We start from the raw sequence: 12,038 nt of genomic DNA, 5'->3' as shown, positions 1-12,038 counted from the left end.
CCCTCCTCTGTCAAAGGGTACATGATTATGGTTTGGATATGCTTGAATCTGTTTTGCTTGGGCTCCTGTTATTTTCGCTTTGACGCAAGCTTCGAGCGTGTTTGGTTCTCGATCCGTTTGTTCGCGGAACAAAACCCAGTCGGAGAACAAGAAAGTGCACCCTTGAAACTTGGTGCGCTGAGTGAGTGCTGTTGGCTATGGGGACTGTGTTGCTTTGAAGTGTTATTGTTTTTTTTAAGGAGGGCACATTGTCCGATCTCTTATTTTAGCAGATGTCCCGGTCGCTGACTCTGGCTATTGTTCCCCCACAACCCCCCCCCGCCCCTTTCTCTCCCCCTTCTTCTGTTTAGTTGGAGATGGAAGTGGCGCCTCCCACATCTCCCGGCATTGGAGGAGACTCCCATTCGGCATTTCGTTACCTTGTCACGATTGGATAGCCCAGTGCCAGAAACAATAGCAGACACTCACCGAATCATCTTCCATCCGCTTATAAAACGCGGAAGTAGCCCAGCGGCGGCTCCGCGAGCCCTGATAACATTTTCGGCTTACCTGGGAGATAGGCAGAACGAGGCATTCTTACGTATGAGCTGTTGGGGCGCCCAGAGCAAGTTTAAACTTCGCTTCCCACCCTGCCTCAAGGCTGTCGAATGGATTCCGATGCCAGTTTGATTTCAAGCCAGCCGTCTTCTCCGGAGGCAGACGGCATTTTTCTGTCTGACGAGCCAACCTCGGGTTTCACCAGCACGGTGTCGTCCACGCAGAGCGACTGCGGAGCTCAGCTGTGCGGAGAGCGAGGCGGGCAGCTGAGAGCCAAGGACAGCATCAGGCTGAAAGACAAGAAGCAGATGAGCGAGCCCGAGCTTCAGCAGCTGAGGCTGAAGATTAACAGTCGGGAGCGCAAACGGATGCACGACTTGAATATCGCCATGGACGGGCTGCGGGAAGTCATGCCTTACGCGCACGGACCCTCTGTCAGAAAGTTGTCCAAAATCGCCACCTTACTCCTGGCCAGAAACTACATCCTCATGCTCACCAACTCACTGGAGGAGATGAAGAGGCTGGTGAGTGAGATCTACGGTGGCCACCATAGCAGCTTCCACCCATCAGCTGCCTGCGGGACACTCAGCCACGGCGGGGCGCCTCTGCCGGGACACCCGACCTCTCACGCGGCTCACCAAGTTCATCATCCAATCATGGCCCCGGCCGTCACTTCAGCTTCTCTGTCCGGAGGCAGTATTCCAGCCGTGAACAGTATCAGACCCCCTCACGGTCTCCTGAAATCGGCGTCCGCAGCCTCCGGCCCGCTGGGCAGCGGTTTCCAGCACTGGGGAGGAATACCGTGCCCGTGTACCATGTGTCAAGTCCCACCGCCTCACCATGTGGCGAGCATGACCACAGCCGGCATGTCTCGACTATCATCTGACAACAAGTAACGGACTGTATAAGAGTGCAGAGACTTTTCCAACTGCCTTTAGAAGTTGAGTATTTAACTCAGACAGGTTGTAACATCAGGTCGTTTCTTGTTATTCCTATCCGTGCACTGAGGTAAATCGTACACCGGGTTAAATCGTTATCCTTGTGATGAGGTGTCTTTTTAATGTAACTGTAAAGGAAGTTGCAGTAACCCCTTTCCGAACCGATCCCTCGGTTCTCGTTTTATCTCAGCGTTCTTGTATCCCGAGAACGGACAAGGAAGCGGATATCTATAAGCAGAATTAAGAAATACATCACTATTTAAATATAAACCCACATCCCCCGGAGAAAATTGGATATATATTTTCCGCATTGCAACGAGATCGAAGGAAACGGTGGAAAGGGAATACTGCAGCTTTATTTAATGTGAATTTCTTTGTAAAAGTGACCGAGCCGCAATGAAACGTGATGATAGCGTTCAACTTGTAAGTTACATTTGAAAAAAAGTGTATGCAACATCGCTCTACTCGCTGATAGCGTTACACGAAATAACGGTTCTAAAATCACGCGTACGAAGTTTATTGGTCTTCATAATGACCACAGAAGGAAGATAAAGAGACGTGAAAATCACAACGAAGCTTAGTCAAGTAGACTTTCTTACTCTGGGCTCTGCGCGTAAAATGTCGACTGACTAAATCCCTGGAAAGGACAATATATGGGAAAGACTTCGGGACATGATTTCATGTGTAGTTGTGCAGCCTTGGAAACTTGCATTCAGCTGGAATCAAATGAGCCTGGAACATTTGCTCCAGTCATAAATTTACAAAGGAAAGTTTGTACAATTCTCTTGTAAAGTAGTTGTTCATTTTTATGAAATATGGGTAAGCGACCTTATGAATTCTTTATCAATTATCGAACCCCACTCTCACACCCCCAGATTTATTTTGTGAATTGTGTTTCATTTGTCTTGAACTGATTTCGCCTGCAACATTTCTGCGTGGAACCGAGATGTCGTTGGCTGTTTAACCTGTTTTATTTTACAGCGTTTAAGCTCTCCTGCTCTTAACAAAACACCCGACTTAAGCGGATTGCTTGCTAAGAAATCGGCTGTGACGTCTTACTATAACATTTTTTGTTGTTTCCCATTCGCGAGAGAAAATTAAGGACGAAAAAAAGGCAAAAAATGCTCTTCATCTTTTTATTTTTGTAAAAAAAAATGTGCTAAATAATATTTATTACTTATTTCGTTGGGAGAAGTGACTGGTGGCGTAACTGTCGAGATTTTAAAATTAATAAAAATAAATAAATCTTGTGTGCTTTTCAATTTGAAATCTCAAGACAATTTTTTTTTAGTGCACGTTGCTGGGAAATTGCGTAAAAATATAGACCCAAAAGCCGTGGACCAATAACAGTGCCTTTCCTACACACCAAATGGTACTGTGAGTAGGACAGTAAATTTTCGCGAACTAGCAGAGTAACAACTGCAGACAGCGAAACGAGTAAAATTTAATTGCAGTAGCAATGAGTAGTTTCCAAATATACCACCTCGTTTTCAGAACTTTGCCTAGAAGCACTCATCTCTGATTTGCGTGGTTTTGATATAATATACTGCCCCATGTCCAATTCCAAAGTAAGACAACTCCGTAATTGATCATTCGCTTGCAGGGGTCAGCTCGAAGAGACTCGCACGTAGAATCGCGAGGGTTATGTTTTGCCCACCTCTCGCTTTCTGAACAGTGTACTTCCAGGGCGGGGGGGGGGGGCGAAACCCAACCGATTAAATAAATGCCCCACCGAAAATAAATTGGGGCTCACGACGGTCAGTGGAATCCAATTACGTCCCATTTTGATGACCGGTTTTAAATGACGTGACTTAAAATTAAATAATAAAGAAATAAATGATTTCCGCTTTTCGATTAGAACTCTCGAGAAAATTATTCTTACCTTTATATTCTTATTTCTGACGCATCAACCCGAGAATCAGAACTTTTAATTTGTTCTGATGAAAGGTCTTCGACCTGAAATGTTAAACTTCGTTTCTCTTTCAACAGATGCTGCCTGACCTGCTGACCGTTTCCAGTATTTTCTGCTTCATGCTTTCAGCATCTGTGGTTTTATTTATTTCCAGAACCATCTCACCTTCGTACATTATTTTAGCGAAGAATCAGATTTTTATACGTTAGCTTCTAAACTCAGGCTGTAGAATAAAGTTTGTCCTTTCTGCAGTCTAGGCAACTGAGCAAAATTTAGGAAAATAATTACGAAATATTTATAAAATATGTGTATATCTATTTTAACGACTTTGCTTTTTGCAATTCTTTCCACACTAAGCGATTCCGTTTTCAGCCGGTCACATAATTATTGATAGTGAAATATTGAACAGCATAGACTTCTGCAGGCATTTTTACTTGGCCACGGATTGTTTCGATCGCATCCCTTTTTTTACACTCCGACAAGAACTAAACAAAAAGGGATAATGGGAAAGCACCGTGAGTATATTGACCCCATTCTCAGGTGTCTAACCAGTTAAATTACACGGGTTGGGATATGGTCGCCTTTATTTGTTCGTGCTAGAAAGGGGCATTTAAAGGGAAAATAGATCCCACGGATGCACACTCAGGAACTTGGCCGTCCGGAACATTGCGCCGAACGTTTGGACGAGATCATTCGATGAGAAGCGAACCATAGGGAGGACATCTCGCAGCAAGCCGCCCCAGCTTTTCATGGGTTTAAAAAATAAATACATTACACTGAATCGTTTTAATTGAGGGTCTCCATAATGCAGTTGCGGTAGTGATCAGGGCGGGGACCACAAAAATCCTGCAGCGTGCTGGGAAATCACATCTTGGAGTGTTGTACTAGATATATCGATTTCCTCCTTTCCACGGCGTTTTGAATATGTCTATAAGCTCTGAATGTTCATTACTAAATATTTAATGTATTTTATTTTCTTATTAATTTATTTCGTTTCACATGTTACCACCGCAAGTGCATTCAAAATGTGGTTATGTAATTCTGCTATATGGTATTGATCTTGACCACGTAAAGTGTGCACTTTTATTATGACGAACGAGTACAGTGATGCGACCAGAAAAGTTTCAGTGAAACACGTACGCATTTTTTTTATTCTGAAGCAAAAGGCCTTCAGAAGCAACAGAAGAATCGAACTCTCAAGTAGAGAACTCAATGCCCCGTCGAGAAAACCTGGTTGTATTGACACTGTGATAGCACTATCGCCGCAGGATTGAGAAACGACTTCTTGTGACGTGAATTTCACACATTTGACTGAATAGGCAACGCCGATCGCAGCACCGTTTCGCTTTTAGTTTGAAAGTTTTGATTTATGAACTAAACATAAAGTGAACATTGAACGGGAGAAGTGTGAGACAGATACATCACACCACGCGGTCTTACTGTATTTACCTGACTGGGTGGAGGAGGTAATTCTGTAACAACAGCCTGTACAGAAAACAGCTCTCAAATGTTAACTGCATAGAACCAACGATCTCGCAGGAAAGTAAAATTATCCCCTTCGATAGCTGATTAATTGCTATGTTTGACTAATATCCACTTACTAGATCGCCACTTTGTGATTATCTTGATCATGGATTATGTGATTGACTTGATTAGTGGTTTCATCGCAAGATTTATATGACGTGATCTGGCCACATTGACACACGGTGATATAGGGCTGGTGGGGACACAGCACACGCTCTTGCTTTGGGTGAACGCGAACGATATATATATGGTACGTTATGAGCTATTACTCAAATGATCACGGTTCGAAAACACATCGGCCGCAAATGTAGATTTATTTCATTAGCAATTAACGCAAGTCATGCTTTTTTATAGCTGGTCTACAGTTCGCATTCAAATCTGGCAATAAGGGCATCTTCCGTTTCCAAACCTGTGCTTTAGAACTGGCAGAGTGTTTCTAGTAGTAATCACCAAAATGATTGCCCCGCTCATGATAGCAAGTGCAGCGCATGTTTTGGGCTAAATATCTGCGCTTGGAGTTAACACCTGATGCTCCCCGTGGTTTCTGATATGGGAAAGGAGACACAGAGCTTCATAAATCGGATCACACCAGCAGAGAGCTCAGAAATGTGAATGATCGAAGTATTATACGGCCTAAGGCATTGCCGTATACTCACCAATACTTTAAGAACGGAGTGCCTAATTTGTGTTCATATGGCATCGGATCAAAATACTCCAGAAACAAAACCAGAAAAAAAAACTTTAAATTAATCGGCAAGACTGTGACAGTGGAGACACAACCTGACCCCGCGACCTTCCATCAGGACGTCAGTGTACTGTAATTCTGTCCCTGATTTTTTTTGTGCTTGTTCAAGAACTGTTTAGTTAGGTCTCGGAGGATAATTCTGCATTATGCAAAAAAAGAGAAAGAGATCTATTAAAAACTACACCATTTATCGCGCGACAATGTTAACGTAGTTCCGTGCCTCTGCAGATAGTCAGGACCTTGTCATTTTCATGCGTGATCATTGGTATTATAGTACAAACATTTAACTTATGACTGTTCATTATTGCAAAGTACGGTGACTATGTTTCATTTTGAGTATATCATCAGCGCTTTCTCAAAAATATTCACATTAGCGCGTCTTATTAAACCTTACGGAACAGGAATAAACATGCAGCCAAATACAGAGCTGTCAAAGAAATGCGAGGACTGAATTTCTTTCATTAAAATAATCACACAAGTAACACATTTGCGACGTGTATCACAAAGTTTGCGCTGTACTATCTCGACAAGATCTCAAAGGATAATTTCACACAAAGCCAAAAGAAAAACAAAGATTGCCTTTTTTTTGGTTGCGCGGTATTCCATGCTAATTCCAATCTCCGCTGACTGCGAACGACCGATAGCAAGCTGGGTTAGCGATCAAGATGTATTTATCGTGTCTAAAGGTGGAATGTTGTCTCCAAGTTTGAAAACTACTTTCTATCATTATTTATATATTCCAATTAAAGACTGCAATGTCTGAAATTATTTAAGTAAACTTATCGTGATTTCATTCCTTTTTGCCAGTGGCGGCACTGCTCCGTCTCCAGCGCACAAACAAGTAATTAGGAACACTGTGGAGAATGCCACCGGCAGTTCAGCTATAAATCCGCTCGTAGGAATTTGCAGAGGAAAGCATCAATGAGAAACGCACACGGGTGTAAGGTTTCGAAATATCAAATATTTATGTTGCAGGATTTCTCTCTGTACCCATATACCAAATAAAAGTATTATGCATGAAAAAATACTTCACTCTCCAACATGTACATTCATTTCAAGGGAGTGCTGGTCAACTCTACGATTTAAATCAGTACAAAGGCCGTTTTGCAAACACCAAGGCTTCGCCAATAATAATCAGACCAAATATTAGTTATTCTAATTTTGAAACTTTTTAAAATTCATACTCAAGATTTAAATTAATACCTGCATTTTCAAAGGCGACGATGAATTACTTTCATCATGAATGCCTCAAATCAGTGTGATGAAGGTGCACAGCTGTACTGCGAGGAAAATCGGGGGAATAAAATGCTTCACTTTGTATCACAGTCGACATTTTGTGGAGTTAAATTGCTATTCAATTAGATATTGGTGCTAATGCATTGTGGATGGTAATATTGTCGAGTGTGAAAGGAAGGGGGTTAGAAACAATCAGAGTCAGGTTTAATATCACTGGCATATTGTATGTCGGGAAATTTCTCACTTTGCATCAGCAGTACAGTGCAATACAAAAGAAACTATAAATTACAAATTTACATTATATATACTTATATATATTTAATAAGTAGTGCAATAAAGAGAACAAAGATGAGTGATGTGGTGTTCGGTGTTTGGTTCCTTTTCTGCTCAGCAATCTGATGGCGGAAAGGAAGAATCTGTTTCTGAAACATTGAGTGTGTCTTCAGGCTCCTGTACCTCCTCTCTGATGGGGTGGGGGGGGGGGATCAATGAGAAGAAGGCGTGTCCTGGGTCTCTCTCTTTTGGAGGTGGTTGTTGCCCCGACAAATGTGTGATGTAAATGTTGTTTTCCATCTATCTGCTCAAGTCTGAATGTTGTCCATGGCTTATCACGTGAAGGCATGGAGCGTTTATTGTCTGTGGAGTAGAAAGTGACTTGAACACAGCGTAATCATCAGCAAGCATACCCATTTCTGACCTGCTGATAGAAGGGACTCATTAACTAGCAGATGAAAATGAGTAGCCTTTGAGTACCGTTCTGAGGATCGCCTGCAGTAATATTTCAAAACATTATTGGAAGATTTTCTCAGGGGAATGTCTAGGGGCTAAACTGTTTTCAGGTGGTTCAAGGATGCAAAGATTAATCCTTAGCAGAATCTCTTGTGTTTCTGGGTATTTACCTTTGTGCACGGTATGACTCAAGGAGTGCAGGGTATTCCCAAAGACTGTCATTGATCTAGTTCCATGAGGGTCACTTGAAGCCATATTCAGACAACTATCATGTAGCCTAGTGCTGTCACACACCTTTTTTTCCACTGGGACTTAGCTTTCTTGTGTTTGTCTGAAGCAAGATCACAAGTGATCCTAGCAATTCTAATGCTGGCTGGGCAAAAAGATATTGGTAAGAATAGGATGAAAGTTCCAATCTTCCTTGAAACATTTCCACGAAATTGTTCATTGTAATCTGACCTATTAGGTGTCTTTAGTGTCCCAAGAAAAGCATACCATTTATGGATTTCCACACTATCTTCTACATCTATCGCATATCATTCTATGATCAATTGCTTTTGAAATGTAGACATTATGATGTCTCATGGCAGGTAAGTTATAATCAGCATATTATACACTTACCTGGCCATGTCACAAAGCCTCTGTATCACCGCAAAATGCTGGAGGGACTCAGCAGGCCAGGCAGCATCTATGCAAAAGAGAACAGTCGATGTTTCAGGCTGAGACAGTTCTGTTGAAGGGTCTCAGCCCAAAGCATCATCTGTACCTTTTTTCTATAGATGCTGCCTGGCTTGCTGAGTTCCTCTGGCATTTTGTGTGTGTTGCTTGGATTTCCAGCATCTGCAGATTTTCTCTGGTTTGTGAAGCCTTGGTATAATCTCTTATTGAAAGATGGGACCCTTAACAATGTGAACCTCTCAGTTCAGCAGTGAAATATTACTCTTGATAATGTGACCAGCCTCTGCCGTGGGGCTTTGACCCATGAACTTCTCTTACAGAGCTGAGAGCTTAAAGTACTAACAATGCATCACCATTATAGCTGAAAGGTTGGCTCTGTTTATTTTTGCTGTTTCTGGAGAGTCACTTGAAATTATGACCTTCTTAAATTAGTGACAGTCATGTTTCGATCTGTGAAGGTTATTTAGTAACAAAAATATTAGAAACTGAGATAAGATAATAATTATATCAAGGTTCACAAAACCACTTATTTGGACAGTCAAATTTGGAAGAACCTTGGTAGGTTGATACAAGTGCATTCATTGCAACTTAAGAATGAGAAAAATGTGAATAATGTACAATCAACTTAAACATGTGATTTAAAATATTAAAACACATCTATAACATTTCATTGCTACATTCATATTGGAACCACATCATTGTTACTTCTACACACATAAAATGCTGGTGGAACACAGCAGGCCAGGCAGCATCTATAGGGAGAAGCACTGTCGACGTTTCAGACTGAGACCCTTCATCAGGACTTGGCCCGAAATGCTGCCTGGCCTGCTGTGTTCTACCAGCACTTTGTGTGTGTTGTTGTTTGAATTTCTAGCATCTGCAGATTTCTTCGTGATTGTTACTTCTATCTATTTTCATAATAATGATTTAATTATTGCTATAACTTCAAATGCGTTAACCGTATTTCATACAATTAGGCTTATTTTTAGCTTGAAGGGTGATCACAAACAATTTCTTTCTTAGAGTTTCTGTTACTATTTCTTTTTATTTTTGGTTAGATGGATGTTTCATCTCCTTCATTTGTTTCATCATCTTACTCACTTATTTCAAAATTTGTCCAATCACATTCCACCAAAAATGCTAATATTAAAATTACATTAAATCTTCTTCATCATAATCTGGTAAAACAAACATATTATATAAGCATTTCAAAGAATATCAAAAATGCCCTCATCTCTCTGTTCTGAACAATAACTTTGTTTCCTTTCATGTCCTGCTTAAAGCAATCCAGATGTCTACTGTTCTGTCTATGCTCTTCAATTTGAATATACTTACGGTAATCAATTTGTCCCTTTTTGACCATACAATTGACCTCTGCCCTGGTCTTCTTAGAACAACAAGATGTTAGCTGCAAGCCTGTCATAATTTCTATGCACAGTGAAGAGATTTGAATTCAAAAAGTGCCAGGAGATGTGCCAGATCTTTTTTTTCCTGAAATGGCAACTTGTTCAGCTATGACTGACTTTCTTAGCACTTATATGGATGGCAAAACATATACATACATATATATACATATTTCTTTCTTTCTGCCATTAACATCAGTAACAGCTAATAAGTCTGTCTCTGTTTCAGATAAAGAGAGATTAGGATGGTAACCTAAAACCCAGTGAAAGAAAGAGGCTTTAGAACTGACAATAGAAAAGAGAGAGAAACAGAAAGCTGGAAAGGTTAGAGAAGGGATACCTGAGTGTAGATCTGTGACAATTGGAGGGATGAGCATTAGTGTGATGTAAAGTACAGTAAGAAGTTCAGACTTGAAGGAATGCCAAGTAGACATTTTAGAGAGTTTTTGGAATAGAGGACACAAGGATCCATGTTGATATGTGTTTTTTTTTATTTACCCATTCATTCTTTTATTTATCCATTCATTAGCCAAATGGATTGATTTGCCACCTCACCTCACGTCAAGCTTCTTAACATTTATTAGGACTGTACTCAACTAGGTAGGTGAAGGATATGTTATCAAAAACAGAGGTGAGATGTAGGTGTGAAAGTTTACCAAGAGTCAGGAGGTGAGATGTTTACTGCAGATTTATCAAGACTGCCCAATTAAGTAGCTATAATATTTATGAGACTGGTCTAATTATGGTAACATCCATGAACAATGCTGGATCAAGTCAATAGAAGCGTCAATTGGAAGTGATTGGCCTCTCGTTGAAAATGCTCACTGTCTGTCTTCAAACTGTTGCCATCAGGAATGAGATACAGGAGCCTCAAGACCCACACTACCAGGCTGTTTTATCATTGTTATTGATGAGACACGACACTGTTGTGTCTTCGGTGAACTTGACAATGTGATTACTTGGATGTTGGCCGTGCAGTCACGTGTGAGCAGACTGTACAACAATGGTCTCAACACACAGTCATGGGAGGTGCAACCAGAGGCAATAACTTCACTCATTCCAACACTACTGATTCAACAATATATGGACGCAGTCACAAGGACTCTGCAATTCGTGTGTTTGAAATGCATTGCTAATTTATTTATTTATCTATTTATCCGTTTGTTTATTTTATAGTTATTCTTTTGGTTTTTTTTTGTATTTCCATAGTTTCCTTTTGCACAGCGGTTGTTTGTTTTTGTTATGTGTGGTTTTCATTGATCAATTGTGCTTCTTTGTGTCTACTCTGAATGCCTGCAAGGAAATGAACCTCGACGTTGTATTTGGTAACACATATGTACTTTGATAATAAATTTACTTTGAATTTTGAACTTTGTCCAGAAACTGTTTGATATGAATGTTACTTGTCACTCATAGGCCTTGTCTGGATGCTGTCCATATTGTGCTGCAAATCAGCATCGACTTCCATTATCTGAGGGACTGTGCATAAGCAGCACGCCAGTCAATGTCACCACTTCTGTCTTTATGTTGGGGGACAAAACAGCTGAAGATGGCTGGCCCTAGAATGTTATCCTAATAGAAATATCGAATCTGAAAGGAAGAAATGGCATTAAAGAATAATATCTCTTTTTGTTATCTATGGTCTTTTATTAATTCTCTAGGAGTGAAAGCTTGGAAAGCTGGTGAGGTTATGTAGTTTCAGTTGTGAGACCATTAGAGCACATTGCCAGTGTCATCTCCCTATATACGCCTGAAGCAAGTCATTTGTTTGCCCCTGACTTTAATCTTCAATAGTAGGGCATGGCAATAAGAATCAGTGTTGTTCTGTGTTCTTCACTTGTGTAGTTTCATATCTTATTTTGTATTTGTCTAGAATCCTGCTGATTCCATTTTCTAAAGTTTTGATTGACTGTCAAAGAATTAATTGAGAGAGAGGGAGAGAGAGAGATGGGTTGGTTTCTTAACCATAAGACATAGGAGCAGAATTAGGCCATTCAGCCCATTGAATCTGCTCCACCATTCCATCATGGCTGATTTCTTATCCCTCTCATCCCCATTCTCCTGCCTTCTCCCCATAACCTTTGGCACCCTTACTAATAAAGAACCTATAAACCTCTGCTGTAAATACATTGAATGACTTGGACACCACAGCTGTCCATGGCAATGAATTCCACAGATTCATTACCTCTGGCTAAAGAAATTTCTCCTCATCTCTGTTCTAAAGTGACTCCTTTTTATTCCGAAGCTGTGCCTTCTTGTTGTCTGTTGTTGAAGAGAGTGTTTTGGATCATGCTTTGAAGTCCACCATTTTGAAGATCACTGGATTGTTCCTAGAT

The 12,038-nt window shown here is 40.8% G+C and overlaps 1 protein-coding gene across 1 annotated transcript; it reads left to right on the top strand.

The window, feature by feature from the left end:
- Window positions 1-647: 647 nt before the first annotated feature.
- On the top strand, window positions 648-1,433 carry LOC132392393 (oligodendrocyte transcription factor 2-like). Its single transcript, XM_059966220.1, has one exon. It carries the CDS (start codon window positions 648-650, stop codon window positions 1,431-1,433), a length of 786 nt encoding a protein of 261 aa, XP_059822203.1.
- Window positions 1,434-12,038: the final 10,605 nt, after the last annotated feature.

The sequence above is a fragment of the Hypanus sabinus genome, chromosome 4 (genome assembly GCF_030144855.1).
Source record: "Hypanus sabinus isolate sHypSab1 chromosome 4, sHypSab1.hap1, whole genome shotgun sequence".
NCBI lineage: Eukaryota > Metazoa > Chordata > Chondrichthyes > Myliobatiformes > Dasyatidae > Hypanus > Hypanus sabinus.
The sequence above is the reverse complement of the archived record's forward strand: the minus strand, read 5'-3'. Positions and strand labels throughout refer to the sequence as shown.